Source organism: Telmatherina bonti (genome assembly GCF_933228915.1).
Source record: "Telmatherina bonti genome assembly, chromosome: 16".
Lineage (NCBI taxonomy): Eukaryota > Metazoa > Chordata > Actinopteri > Atheriniformes > Telmatherinidae > Telmatherina > Telmatherina bonti.
This window is the reverse complement of record NC_136614.1, coordinates 35,302,753-35,317,280: the sequence shown is the minus strand read 5'-3', so window position 1 is coordinate 35,317,280 and position 14,528 is coordinate 35,302,753. Positions and strand designations below refer to the sequence as shown.

Sequence of the window (14,528 nt, the reverse complement as noted above, 5' to 3'; positions counted from 1 at the left end):
GGAACTTGGAGAACTGGCACCATTGCAACTTGAATTTGACAGAATTTACGAAGAAAAAGCCATAGGGGGCTTTATCAGGTCTCAAAGGAAATGTTTGGAACAAGGAAAAAAATGTACAAAATACTTTTTTGTGGGCTCACCATCTGCAGGGACCCTGGCGATCCGATCCCCAGCTGCAGAAGCTGGCTCTAGGGACGTGGAACGTCACCTCTCTGGTGGGAAAGGAGCCTGAGCATGTGCGCGAGGTTGAGTGGTTCCGGCTAGATATAGATTGACTCACCTCGACGCATGGCTTTGGCTTCTTCCACTCTTGAGTTGCTCATGGTGAGAGGTGCAGAGCAGGTGTGGGCATTCTCATTAGCCCCCGGCTTGGCGCCGGTAGATTGGGGTTTACCCCGGTGGATGAAAGGGTAGTTTCCCTCCGCCTTCAGGTGGGGGGACGGGTTCTGACTGTTGTCTGTGCTTATGCACCGAACAGCAGTTCAGAGTACCCACCCTTTCTGGAGTCCTTGGAGATATTGTTGGAGGGTACTCCTTCTGGGGACTCTCTTGTTCTGCTGGACAATGACCGTGAGATCTGGAGGGCCGTGATTGGGAGGCATGGCCCCCCCTCTGAATCCAAATGGTGTTTTGTTGGACTTCTGTGGTCGTCATGGATTGTCCATAATGAACACCATGTTTGTCTTCTTATTTGCAGGTTCATTGAAACGATTCCTGGTGGGCTGCTTAACTCTGGAGCCGGTGTGTCAGTAAAAGAAAAAAAAGTGGAGTAAGAACAGGCCTAGCAATTTTATCTAAGTAGATCTGAGAAAATTAATCAGCAGCAATGTTTGTATCAATTATAAAATATTTACTCCTCCTGTACCATCATATAACTGAACTGTCTGGGTGGTAGGAACTACTTTTTCCACCTGCCATGTGTGAAAGCGTTGGTACGAAACGCTTGGTGCAGCGTTGCGTTGCAGCAGCATGTTCACTTATTGATCAGTCTGACAGAAAGAAAGAAGAGGACACGAGAGTGGGAGTGGATTCTATGAGATAAATGTTGGGCTTCATTTTGAGACATGAGTGCTCTCTGGTGCTGTGTGTGTTTGTGTGTTATTTTGCATTATTCTCTCGACCGTGGTAACCAGTTGCTATGTTGTGTGGTGCAACAGAAACACACATAGCAGGGAAAAGATTGCAAATGTGTCAACTTTTCACCGCTTTCCTGCTTGGAAATGCAACCACAAAAGCCAAGTATCTGAGATACCAAAGAGCCGCCGGCTTGCAGCTGTAAGACGACCAAACATGACCTTCCACATGCTTGGAAGGTCATGATGTTCTGGTTTGACAGCAAACTGGAACATCTTGTCAGTTTAAATAAAACTAACTGAAACACATAGTTAAAAGCAGTTGTGAATGCATGTTGCTTCAACCTAAGCATTGATGGAGCACAACATACCTTTGACAGGAAGGAATACCCTTATAACGATGGACCAGCTTCAAAGTATCCCACAACAAACCATGTAGCCCATGATGTGGATGTTCTGTTGGTTTGGCATACCTCGTCAGAATAGCATACTGCAAGTTCACATGTAGGTTTATCAGTTGGTTTAGGCTTCTTTGTCAAAACAGCATACCAAATAAGTCCAACCCAAGCCGTTTCCATCACCTTAACCCCAAAAAGACATTTTTCAGTTGGCTACATTCTTTGGTACACATGCACATTAAGCAAAGGTATGCTATTATGATGTGTATGGCAACTGATAGAACATCGGTTATGCAAAACTGTGGACATTCTTGTCGGTGCTTCACTCTTTCTTAAGAATTTCCCATGGATCCAAATTGTTTGGATCCAAAAAAATGTTTATCTTCTCTATATTTGGGTCCTTGGCTTCCTTGCTGAACATATTTTTTTGGTAAATTCTAGCTTCCTTTTAGCCTTTTTAGCTCCTTTCTCTTTTCCTATTTTCTTGTTCTCTGTCTACTCTGTGCTACAATGCTGCTGTTTAAATTTATGGCCGCCACGTCCCAGAATGCAACACAGTGCTTTCATAAAATGTAAACAGTTTCATGCTTTTATTAAAACATTGCTCTGTATATGTTCATATCATCCACTTAATTACTTCAACCACTGATTTTTGCTTAATTTATCATGGCAGATCTTTTTCTTTAAATGTGCAGGTAGAACATGGATTTTTACCAAACTATACTGGAATGATATGTGGTATACTTTTGAGACTGTGGTGATAAAGAACGTCAATTTAAATATATCAGTTTTGAACCTATAGTTTATTTGTTTGTACCATAGACCGTATATGAAAGATGGACAGAGCCTTCGGCGGTTAAAAGTGAAGCCTATACAGAAGTGCATAAAATTGCAGTTCCTCCTTCATCCACTAGGGGCTGCAAAACAGAGCAAATCCCCATAGACTCCCATGTTAAAAAGACCAACTTCACAGCAGAAATAAACATGTTTACAGCCTGATTCAAGAATCCACTTTAGGTTTAATAGGTCAGGTTTAACTTCATGACAACTGTGGGGGAAGTGAATTTTTTTCTAACTCGCCCGTTTAAAAGTAATTTAATCTCAAAATTCGGCATATTTAGGGGCATGTCCGTTTGATTGACAGGTACGCGATCTCCCGCTTCAAGTCAGAAGAACATAGAAAACCGCGGTTTTTAGACGGTTAACAATGTGACTTAGCTTTAGCCTGCTTACCTCTGTTAGCTGGTTAGCTTCTGTTATCTCCGGGTTAGCACAGTTAACTCTTAGCTACAGAAAGCTTGGAGTTCGCTAAATGTCAATCATCCAACATGACGCTCACAGCCCCCCTCTCAGCTCCACCTCTTTGCCCATATTTGTATTTTCTGGGCGAGATGACACGCATGACGCTGCCAAGATGGTGATGGTAGGAACCGCCCACCGAGCTTCAATTTATTTTTTTTTAAACAAAACTTTATTGAAACAACAAACAAAAATACAAATTATAAATGCAGCAGTACTGATCAAAATTGGTACATTAAGTCAATACAAGGTTACATCCAAATTAATTAGAATTCAGCTTGAAGTATGAATAAAAACACGAGAGGGTATAATTTTATGTGACAATGAAATGTAAAGTATAAATTATGAAGAGAAGGGATCTACACAATTAAAAATGTTTTCATAAAACTGATAAAACTTCACTGAGCTTCAGAAACCTATGGATGACGTCATGGAGGCTCCGCCCATCTCTTTATAAACAGTCTGTTGTTTGTACTTTATGCCAGTCTGTTTCCGCTTTTACTTTGAAGGCTGTAAGCGGAAGTTGCACTGTCAGACTCCGGGAGAATTTCCTGTTGATAGACTTCCGTGATGATTTAACCATAAATGTCCCCGGGTGTTTGTTCGGTTGGACGGGTCCCTCCCAGACGTCTCTCCGGGCAGATCCAGCAGCTCCGAGCGGTTTGCAGGAAGTAGGATAAAAACTTCTTCTGTTTCTATCCGGGCAGGTTTTACTTTGACAGTGTTCTGTAGTTGTTGAAGTTTGTGTTTCTAAGTCACCTGATGCTGAACAAAGTTGTGTTTGTAGTAAACAACACCGTGCAACTCTCTAGGGTGCAGTGTTAATGCGTGTTTTCTGTATCTTTTTAGCAACTTCTTTAAACATAGAGGGAGTTCTTTAGGATTCTTTCCTCTGGAGGTTTCCAGGCGGAGGAGAAAGTTCACATAATCCTCTGTCCTCCAGGCAAACATACACTGGAGGATTTTCTTCTCTGTGGCTGAATGCACTAAACAAGTAAGATTCCCTCTTTAAATATGTGGTATAAAGAAGTAAAATAAATGTTAAACACAAGTGATGCTTGCAAAGACCAGTGGGAACTTTCTGGCTACCAGTCCCTCTTTCCATTTAGACTCCTTTATCTGTTGGGTACTAAATAATTCATATAAATATGGAAATGTCTCATTTTTATACAGTGTAAAACTTTTCTTTGTATGATCCTTTTTCCCCAATTAAAACTTTTATCATGTCCTTCATGGTATTCGATGAAAGTGAGCTAGGAATATGATGACACAAAAGTCCATATTCAGTATTTTGATATCAGCTTACACTTTTTTTTTTTTTAGTTTTTACACTAATGGAGAGGTTTAAATAAATGGATCATTGTTAATTTAATTGAAATGATTCAGTTCTGTAGCCGAGGAGGCTACAGAATTTATGTTGTTGAGGTTTAAAGTACTGCATGCAAACTGAATGTTTGATTTATCAGCCAGTGTAAAATTAAAGTAGAATATGTCTAATTATGATCTGGTACATTACATGGGTCACTAAAAGGTTGATTAAGGTTGCTTTTACATCAGGATAGTCCACTAGACTCTATCCAACTGGGGACTCGGCTCAGTTGTAGGGGGTGTATCCATGCAGACCAAGATCGTGTTCAAACCAGCCAAAGAACCAGCCATTAGAATAATATATCCCCATTCCCACCAGAGGTGGCGCTGCACTGGTATTTAGAAAAGAGGACAAGACCGGCGTGAAGAAGAAAACTATTGTTAGTTAAACATGGAGACCAAACTATGGCTGTTTTGGGTTTTTATTGTGTCTTATGCAAGTATACTGCAGAAATCCACTGCAACAATGGACGCAGTATGAACACCAGACGAGGCAGAGGACCCATAATGCCATCACTATGGATTTACCCACAATGCAACGCCACGCCACATGCAGGAAGGGACTTTTTGTAGTTCACTTCCTGTATTTGGTCCGATTGAAGTGAACAGAGTCCGCTTCTTTGGTCCGAATCAGAATTTGTTTGGTGCGTTCATTTCCACAAACGAAGCAGACTTTCCGAGCAAACGGACTCGGATTCGGATCAAAAGGTTGATGTCAATGTGCCCAAATTTTCTGTACCACTTAGTCCAGAGTTGTCCAGCTCCGGTTGTTGAGGGCCACGTCGTGCAAGTTTTTCATGTATCCCTGCTCCAACACACCTGACTCAAATGAATTAGTCAATGGGCAGAACTTCCAGCGGCTGTTGAATCCATTTACCGGAAGCCAGGTGTGTTGGAGCAGGGATACATGTAAAACCTGCAGGACAGCTGCCCTCGAGGGCCGACTTTGGGCACCCCTGGCTTAGTCGTAGTAAGATTTATTCAAACGTAAATTTTTCTCCAGTTGGAGTGAATGTAAATTAAGATTATATTCTATCCAATATTTTAACCCACATTTTACTGATAAATAAAGTTACATGTTTGATCAGCGAACCATTGGATTCAAAGTTGCACATTTTGGAAGTTTCCCTTTGTCCTAAATTCCTCTTTGTTTTCCCTCCTGCTTAAATAAAAACATCTCCCTCCAGTTAGGTTAAATTAATCAGCTTTTTGTCAGTGGTTGCCATGATGAATCCAGGTATTAGGGCTCTGTTGATGTTCTAGTTGCTGATACTAACACTCCCAACGGCAGTCGTACACCTCTGACAGGCGTGTCAGCTTTGTAACAGCGTGACTTCCAGGGACGCTTTGAAGAGGTGGCCATCCATCCATCCATCCATCCATCTTCTGCCTGGTCGCAGAGGTGGCCAACGCCACTGAAATGATGGTTTTCTCCCAGATTTTGTTGAAGGGATTTAAATAATTACAGAGATGGTGGCTAGCGCTAACATCTAGATCACAGGTGTCAAACTCCAGTCCTTTTGATCTGAATCAGATGTGTTGGTGGAGGGAAACAACCAAAACCTGCAGGATACCGGCCCTTGGGGACTGGGGTTGGACACCCCTGATCTAGATGTAAAAGATGATGCCACTGCAGTTAAGCTAACGCTAGCTAGCTTGGCTAAAGTTTACATTATTATCTAGCTAGCTTTTCCACTTGAAACGGGCTAATGTTAGCTCTGTGTCAGACAAACATTAAGGTTAGCTACCTGGAATGATAGACAATGTACCAATGCTAATGCTACCAAGCTAACATTAGTGAGTGTCCATCAATTTGAGCCAGTTTTAAGCTAACGTTAGCTCATGTGAGCTAGTTGGCTAATATTATTAGTATTAACTAGATTAGATGACAACCATTTTAATGAGTTTTGAGTTTTAAAAGGTCCTTTATTTCAGCTTACACAAACAAAGGAGAATTATTTACATGTACAACAACCAAAGGGGTTGAAAAGGTTTGAAAACCAAACAGTTCTCCATAACTGAACACAGAACATTTTGCAGACCCCAAAAATCCACAAATTCCTCCATTTTCATGTGGGAAGTCAGAAGATGCTTGTTGGTAACGTGCTCAGGTGTATTTACTGTTGACCTGCTGTCTCTGCTGCAGAATGAGTCTACGAGAGATCAGTGAGAATGTAAAACTGGCCCGGGAATATGCCTTGCTGGGAAACTACAGCTCAGCAAGCGTTCTTTATCGCGGGGTGCTCGAACAGATCAAAAAGTACATGTGCACTTTGAGAGACGGCGGCTTCCAGCAGAGATGGCAGCAGGTAAACGTCTCATTCGCAGCTTTTCAGGAGGCATCAGAAATGTGTCCCGGCCTTCATCATCTATGATTCTGCATCTGTTTCTCAGTTGTGGCAAGAAATAAGTGAAGAAAGTCAACAGGTTCAAGACATTATGTCAACTCTGGAGAACTTCCAGCTGCATGCGACGCCTGCTAAACCCAGTAACCATGGCGACTTCGAAGTAAGGCCACCACGCGTGGAACAGAGGTAAGAAAAATTCTCTAGTAGTTCAGTTATGTATCAGATGTTGCTAGGCAACAGCAGCAGGGATCTCCTTCCATCTGGGGGAACTATGGCCGTATGACGTTCCACAGGTAAATACCTGCTGCAGCGTTTGGAGTTTATTCTGAGCTTTCTCCTCCACTTGACGCTGCTTTTGCTGCTTTTGCTGGTTGACTCTATTCTTTATTCTGTATTCTTTATCCTGATTTGTGCAGGTGATGAAATGAGTTAGTTGTGTCGGAGTCCGTTGTTGGGACTGGGAGCTAGTCTGTTGTCGGTTCCACGTCGGTCTTTTTATATCCAAACCGCATCCAGATAGAAATTTCCCTCTTTTAGGAACAAACTCATCAGTTTGGGTTGGCTGCTCATCTTTTAGTGAATTATCCTCTGAAACACGTCTGCTACCGTCTTCCTCCATGTTGGTTTATATATATCAGCGTGCTTATATAACGACGTATATCATCATATCGCCCAGCTCTAGACTCAGTGGGAAATTTTAAAACTACAGTAGCAGCTTTGTTTGAAAGGAACTAGATTTACACCGTTGGGGAAAACACCTTAAAAGCACCATAGAAGAAGACAGTACACAATGTTGAAGTATTTACTTGTAGTGCAGTCATCACCACATCCATTCACTGTTGAAAACATATTAATGTCTGGAAGAATTAAGTCCACTGGCAGCCACCGTACAGCCACAATCGTGCCATACCCATCTTTACCACTAGATGGCAGTAATTCTAAAATGCTGGACTCTTTAAGCTCCAACACTGAGCTTATTCAGACTTTGCTGTTGATGGTGGTTCAATCATCTCTCCTTCTTCCAGACATTCTCCTGTCAGGCGCCCTTCTCATGACTACAAAGACAGCAGACCGCCGAACAACCGGCTGAGTGTGGCTGTGAGGGCCCAGCAGAGACACACCCCCCGAGGCGCCAACGGGGACAAGAACAAAGTTTCCAAAGGCAAAGAAAAGAAGGAGCCTAAAGAGGCGAAGGAGGCCGGTGGCAAAGTGAAGGAGGAAAAAGTGAACAATGTGAAGTAGTTTCAAATTACTATCTTCATTTGTAAAGATGAATCTTTCTGAAACTGTCAAAAGCGTCCTTTCACACCAAAATCTGCCTTTCAGGGTCCACATGTTGCTTGTTTGCTTGTTTTCTGTTAGACCACGTGGTTTTTATTCAACACCTCAGTTTTATAACAGTTGGGACTCGACTCATTTTATTCATAATAGAACTTAAACAACAAATCAGATGATGAAACTGAGACATTTTATTATCTGAGCTGATCGCGGATCTGATGCAGAAACACATCTGTAAAAAGTTGGGACACGAGCAGCAAAACGCTGAGAAAGTAATCGAAACAAACCGGAACCAACTGGAGGAGCGTTTGATGACTAACTGGGTTAACTGGTAACAGCTCAGTAACATGACTCTCAGATGGAAAGACGGACAGAGCTTCACCAGTCTGAGACAAACTGGGTCTAAAAATGTGGAATTTCAGAAAAATGTTTCCTATTTTATAAATTATAATCTCATCATAAGATTCAGAGAATCAGAAGGAGTCTCTGTGTTCCAGGGACAACACTGGATGGTAACGACCTTCTGGATTAACAGCAGACATGATTCTACTGGAAACCAGTGCATGGACTCAGGAAGCTTCCAGAAACCAGTGTGAACCCAGTTCAGGCTGAAATCCACACATGCAGGTTAAAGCTCCATCATATGTGAAGAGGATCCAGAAACACGCCGTCTTCTCTGGACCAAAGCTCATTTAAAATGTTCTGAGTGGAAACCTGGATGAAGATGTGGAATAGTTTGTGGACAGCATGGACGGCGTGTCCTGCAGACTAAAGAGGAGAGGGAGCATCCAGCTTGTTATCAGCCTGCATCTCTGATGGGATGGGGTTGCATTAGTGCCGATGGCGTGGGCAGCTTCCACATCTGGGAAGCTCCATCAATGCTGAAACATCTGCTCCCATCCAGACAACGTCTCTTTCAGGGAAGACCTTCCACCATGCTGGACCACATCCTGATGGTGGAACAGGAGAACTGGTCTGCTGCAGTCCAGTTCCACCAGTACAAACCAGGATCCAGGACTGTGGAGCAGCTGGGATCCTGCATCAGACCAGAACGGGACGAACTGCTCTCCTCACTTCCCAGATGTTTACAGATGTTAGAGGAGATGCTGACGATGCTGGACTTCAGCCTGGAACTGGTCTTACCGACATGTTTCTGCATCAGAGTTACAATCAGCTCATTTTTAAATGTAACTTTAACATCTGATATGTTGTTTTTTCTTCTACTGAGAAGAAAATATAACTTAAGTCTGGAAATGATTGAATTCTTGTTTTATTTAGACATTAGAGACAAAAGTTTTTCCAGTTTGGGTTGACAGTATTTATATGAAGTATTTGATGTTTTCCAGGACAAAGAAGTGAAGAAGTTTGATGGGACGGGTTACGATAAAGACCTCGTGGAAGTGCTGGAGAGAGACATCATATCTCAGAATCCAAACGTGAAATGGTAGGCGTGTTCTCTAATCCAGTGTTGTCCTCTGACTGGTCAGCTGCTTTTCTTGTTAAGCTCATTAACGTGGTTTCAGGCCTAATCCCAGGAAAGCTATGAATCTGTGGAATTTGAGCTTGTCATCAACACCTAGCGCCCCCCCCCTCAGCCCTCTGACTGACGGCAGTTTAACCTGCTTTACTTTTAGGGACGACATTGCAGACTTAGAAGATGCAAAAAAGCTCCTGAAGGAGGCGGTTGTTCTGCCGATGTGGATGCCAGCGTTCTTTAAAGGCATCCGGAGACCATGGAAGGTAGCGAGCTGCAGGGAACCCTGCCTTGGTGGTTGGTACCGGTCGCTTGGCGTTACGTAGAGCTTGCTGTGTTTTCCAGGGAGTCCTGATGGTGGGGCCTCCTGGGACGGGGAAGACCCTCTTAGCCAAAGCCGTCGCTACTGAATGCAGAACCACTTTCTTCAACGTCTCCTCATCAACGCTCACCTCCAAGTACCGCGGAGAGTCCGAGAAGCTCGTCCGTCTTCTGTTTGAAATGGTACGTAAAGTTCTGTCCAGATGGCGTCCAGGACCCGCTGGTACCGGCGGGATCCCGGGGGCCCTCCCGGATCACCAGCGGGATCCAGGCTATCTGACTACCTCCATTCCACCATGCAGAAGAAGCAAATCAAAATGCAAATGTTTTACTGTGCAGCAAAATTTCCTCCACAAAGCAACGGATCCGTGGAAACGGGCCGGTCTGTGGTAAAACTGTCCCTTTAAGAGGGGCGGACCCCGGTAGGGGCTTTGTGGGGGGGTGTAGTTTATATGTGGATAGCTGTACCCCTAAAACAGATGGACGTTACCAGTCTGGTCTCGGCAGGCTGAGCTCCCCATCCTCTACAGATAAACAGTGCAGTACTGTGAATAAATGAGTGTACTTTGAGTATTATAATATTATAATCAGGTTTAGTTTCAGTTTGAGATTTTTATCAATCTGTCCTCATGATAACCTGAACCCAGCAATTATTCAGAGTTTTGAGAGACGTGTAAGATGTTCATCTGCATTATTTCCCACCATGTGATGTTTCTTTCCACGACGACACGATGTTTGTTCGGGTCACGGCCAGACGGAAGCTGTCTGGGTTTGTGGTTGCTAGGCAACAACATCTGAGATAATGTTTCATCTTCATCCAGCAGGATGTCCTGATGAAGCAATCCTTCCCATAAACTGGCCGTTGGCATGGCAACGGCACACTTAAAAACACCCAGTAGTAGGAACGGATGCAGGATTTGCTGCTTTCACCGACGTTTTATACGTCCATGTTTTCTTCTGTTTGGCCGTGAAGAATCTGGTCCGAAGCGTCCAAATATCAGGAACTAAACTTTAGAGAGAAAGAAACTCCAAACCAGCAGATTTAAAATGCTGTTTTCCTGCATGGAGATCATTTCATCATTGTATTTCTGTCCAGGCTCGTTTTTACGCTCCCACCACCATCTTTATTGATGAAATTGACTCCATGTGCAGCCGCAGAGGAACTTCAGAGGAACATGAAGCCAGCAGGAGGGTGAAGGCGGAGCTGCTGGTGCAGATGGACGGTACCACATCACACCTTCTGGTCATCATGACCTCATCCTAAAACGTTGTTTAGCCTTCAGCAACTTCCCGAATCACGCTTCATTTACCTGCTTTCCCTTTTTTACTGTTTTTCCTGTTGAATTGTGGTTTGATGCAGGTGTGGGCGGAGCTTCAGAGAATGATGACCCATCAAAGATGGTGATGGTGCTGGCAGCCACCAACTTCCCGTGGGACATCGACGAGGCCCTGAGGAGACGGCTGGAGAAGAGGATTTACATCCCTCTGCCTTCAAGTAAAGACACTTCTGAGCTTCACTGGATGTCAGCAGACAGACAGACATATGGATATATTTAACACGTTTAATGGCAGAACGTCGGTGCATCATATCCAGTCTGCAGAACGAGACAACCCTACTGCAGGACAGAGAGGCGGACGACATGCATGAAGTTTAATCTGAATAACTGCAACAGACTGACCTGACGACATCTGACAGAGGAAACACAGAACCAAGCAGCGTAAATACAGATGGACTAATGAGGAGCAGGTGAAACAAATCAGAAAACCAAACCAGGTGAGCTGATCAACTGGAGGCAGAACACGCTCCAACAACAGGAAAAACTACTAAATAAAAACAGGAAACAAGAAGAAAAGACACAGAAAACGTCCCGACCGTGACCCAAACACTCGGTGTCCACAGACCGAACCGTCCTGCTTTACTGACGGATATTGTCTACATGTGGATTAAAACATGGACGAATTAAAGTACCTTAACATGTTTGTTCAGCTTCAGGTCCGTTCGGTTCTGACCGAAGCGTTTCTGTTTCTACTGAACTGCATCAGTAGAGCGCCTCCGTCATCGCTTTCCTTCCTGCTGTGTCTGCAGCCGCGGGGCGAGTGGAGCTGCTCCGCATCAACCTGAAGGAGCTGGAGCTGGCGGCGGACGTGGACCTGGACAAGATCGCCGAGAACATGGAGGGTTATTCAGGAGCCGACATCACCAACGTGTGCAGGTCTGGTCATCTGTCTTCTCACACGCAGCGCAGACGACGTCGTTTTTATCTTGTAAATGTAACAAGACACGCTGCTTTCAGAATCCTCTAGTTGTTTATTAGTTGATTAGATAAACAGACTACAGGTTATTTATTTGTTGAGCTGTAACAGCCGGCCACACACCAAACATCCCAACATAAGAAATAAGAAAATAAATGATATACATGTTTTTAAAGAGGAACTGAATATAAAATGAAGTTTGCAGTTTTTATAGAGCAAATGGATAAATGAACATTTACAGCAGGTGACAAAGCTTTCTACCACAAGAGAAAACATTCAGTAGCTGCTCGTCACATGAGAGGGGAGAAAGACACAAGGTGTCTCCATCTCCATCTTCATTTAATCCATCCTCATGTGGCGCCGTTTGTTCGGCCAAAGGTCAAATAAATACCGTATTTTCCAGAGTATAAGTCGCACTAGGCCAACAATGCCTAATTAGGTAGAATAAAAACCTGCACAAGTCGCATATTTTGCAGGTAATTTATTTTACAAACTACTTGACCAAAAACAGACATTACGTCATCTTGGAAGGCAAGTTATGACTTTATTAAAATAATAGAGAAGCGCCTGAATGGGTCTAAGATATGCTAACACTATGAAGGTTATTCAGCTAAACGAAAAATAAACATGAACAGAAAAAGTGTTTATGTAACAGTTTTACTGTAGCCTGCAGAGCAAAACAAGTTTACCTTTACTGTCATTAATAACATGTAATCTCACTCCACATCACTAAATCTGTTGAATTCTCCGTCCTCGGTGTCACTTCTGGATAACTCCGCGTGGGGACGGGGCTCCGCGTGGGGACGGGGCTCCGCGTGGGGACGGGGCTCCATGGGGCTCCGCGTGGGGACGGGGCTCCGCGTGGGGACGGGGCTCCGCGTGGGGACGGGGCTCCATGGGGCTCCGCGTGGGGACGGGGCTCCGCGTGGGGACGGGGCTCCATGGGGCTCCGCGTGGGGACGGGGCTCTGTGTGGGGACGGGGCTCCGCGTGGAGTCAGATTAAATTTATTTAATTGTTAAGGAGTAGGAGATATCTGTGTGTAGGTCTAGAGCGCCCTCTTGTGGCTGTCTTGAAATGACGTTTTCATGTATAAGTCGCTCCGGAGTAAAAGTCGCAGGAACAGCTCACATATGGGGGGAAAACAAAGTGACTTTTAGTCCGGAAACTACGGTCATTGCGTTTATTCTGACAGTCATTGTGATGGTTCCTAAATGCATCATTACATTGGGAATGAAAGTGCTTCGTTCTGTCGCCGTAGAGACGCCTCCCTGATGGCCATGAGACGGCGAATCGAGGGGCTCACCCCCGACGAGATCCGCAACATTTCCCGGGACGAGATGCACATGCCGACCACCATGGAGGACTTCGAGTCGGCTTTGAGGAAAGTGTCCAAATCCGTCTCTGCAGCAGATCTGGAGAAGTACGAGAAGTGGATTGAGGAGTTTGGATCCTGCTGAAAACCATGGCGACTGTGCTGGGTGTGTTACTGGTGTTGGTACTGGTGTGTGGTCTGGGTAACGGGGGGTTTCCACGGCGAGGTGCTGGGCTGTTTTTATCACAGGACAGAAACGGTGAAGAGTTTCTAGTGCAGAGGAAGTTCAGGAACATTCCAGTCTCCGACGTCAGGCTGTCGCTCCCGAGACTCGCCGTCCTGCTGGATCTTCGCCTCGACAACCAATCAGGTGTAGAAAGATGTTTCTGTGCCATGTTGTGGAATTCTTTAATAAAGTAACGTGAAGTTAAAGTTTCTAATCATCTGACTGAAAACTGTTGTTTCCCTTCTGCTCTTTAAAGCCAGTGACTGGTCCAGTACGGGCAAATGATCTGATTGTACTTTACACGATAAGGTCATCTAAATATATAAATGTCAGATAAAACGCCGTCATGGTGGTCATGAAGAAAACATTTATTAAGCACAATGTGTGTCCAAAACAGTCCGGATGAAACAGGTTATGCAGACCGGTCTCGCTGATCCGATACAGCTGAACAAGTTAAAGCTTTTATTGTTGGATTCTTCACCGACATGTTGAATTCATGTCATAAGAGCTGAATGAGTTCTGCAGCACAAAGCCGGTCCATGCCGGACCAGAAGCTGGACCAGAACCTGGAGCAGAGGCCGGTCCATGCCGGACCAGAAGCTGGACCAGAACCTGGACCAGAGGCCGGTCCATGCCGGACCAGAAGCTGGACCAGAACCTGGACCAGAGGCCGGTCCATGCCGGACCAGAACCTGGACCAGAGGCCGGTCCATGCCGGACCAGAACCTGGACCAGAGGCCGGTCCATGCCGGACCAGAGGCCGGTCCATGCCGGACCAGAGGCCGGTCCATGCCGGACCATGCCGGACCATGCCGGTCCATGCCGGACCAGAGGCCGGTCCATGCCGGACCAGAGGCTGGACCATGCAGAGGCCGGTCCATGCCGGTCCATGCCGGACCAGAGGCCGGTCCATGCCGGACCAGAACCTGGACCAGAGGCCGGTCCATGCCGGTCCATGCCGGACCATGCCGGACCATGCAGAGGCCGGTCCAGGCCGGACCAGAGGCCGGTCCATGCCAGACGAGATGCCGCTTGCAGAGCTCATTCATGTCATCATGCAGCTTCAGCAGCAAAACCAACTGCTGGGAATGAAAAGCTCTTCCTCACATGCATCTTCACGCTATCGCACAACGTCATGCATCGTCAGCTGATCGGAGGAAAAAGTCCCAAACTTCC

General features: G+C 45.1%; 1 protein-coding gene across 1 annotated transcript; it reads left to right on the top strand.

Moving 5' to 3' along the window:
* Nucleotides 1-3,328: 3,328 nt before the first annotated feature.
* katna1 (katanin p60 (ATPase containing) subunit A 1) lies at nt 3,329-13,559 on the top strand. The gene is made up of 12 exons (XM_079255940.1): nt 3,329-3,441; nt 3,620-3,764; nt 6,285-6,447; nt 6,533-6,672; nt 7,512-7,719; nt 9,111-9,208; nt 9,399-9,504; nt 9,584-9,742; nt 10,656-10,782; nt 10,920-11,054; nt 11,646-11,772; nt 13,073-13,559. Exons 3-12 carry the CDS (start codon nt 6,286-6,288, stop codon nt 13,269-13,271), a joined length of 1,461 nt encoding a protein of 486 aa, XP_079112066.1. The 5' UTR covers nt 3,329-3,441; nt 3,620-3,764; nt 6,285; the 3' UTR covers nt 13,272-13,559.
* Nucleotides 13,560-14,528: the final 969 nt, after the last annotated feature.

Bases quoted from the DNA above. Each gene is read 5' to 3' on its own strand.
- katna1 (XM_079255940.1), top strand. From the start codon at position 6,286: ATGAGTCTACGAGAGATCAGTGAGAATGTAAAACTGGCCCGGGAATAT. The intron at 9,743-10,655 runs GTACGTAAAGTT...ATTTCTGTCCAG, and splicing joins TCCGTCTTCTGTTTGAAATG to GCTCGTTTTTACGCTCCCAC. The intron at 11,055-11,645 runs GTAAAGACACTT...CTGTGTCTGCAG, and splicing joins TTACATCCCTCTGCCTTCAA to CCGCGGGGCGAGTGGAGCTG.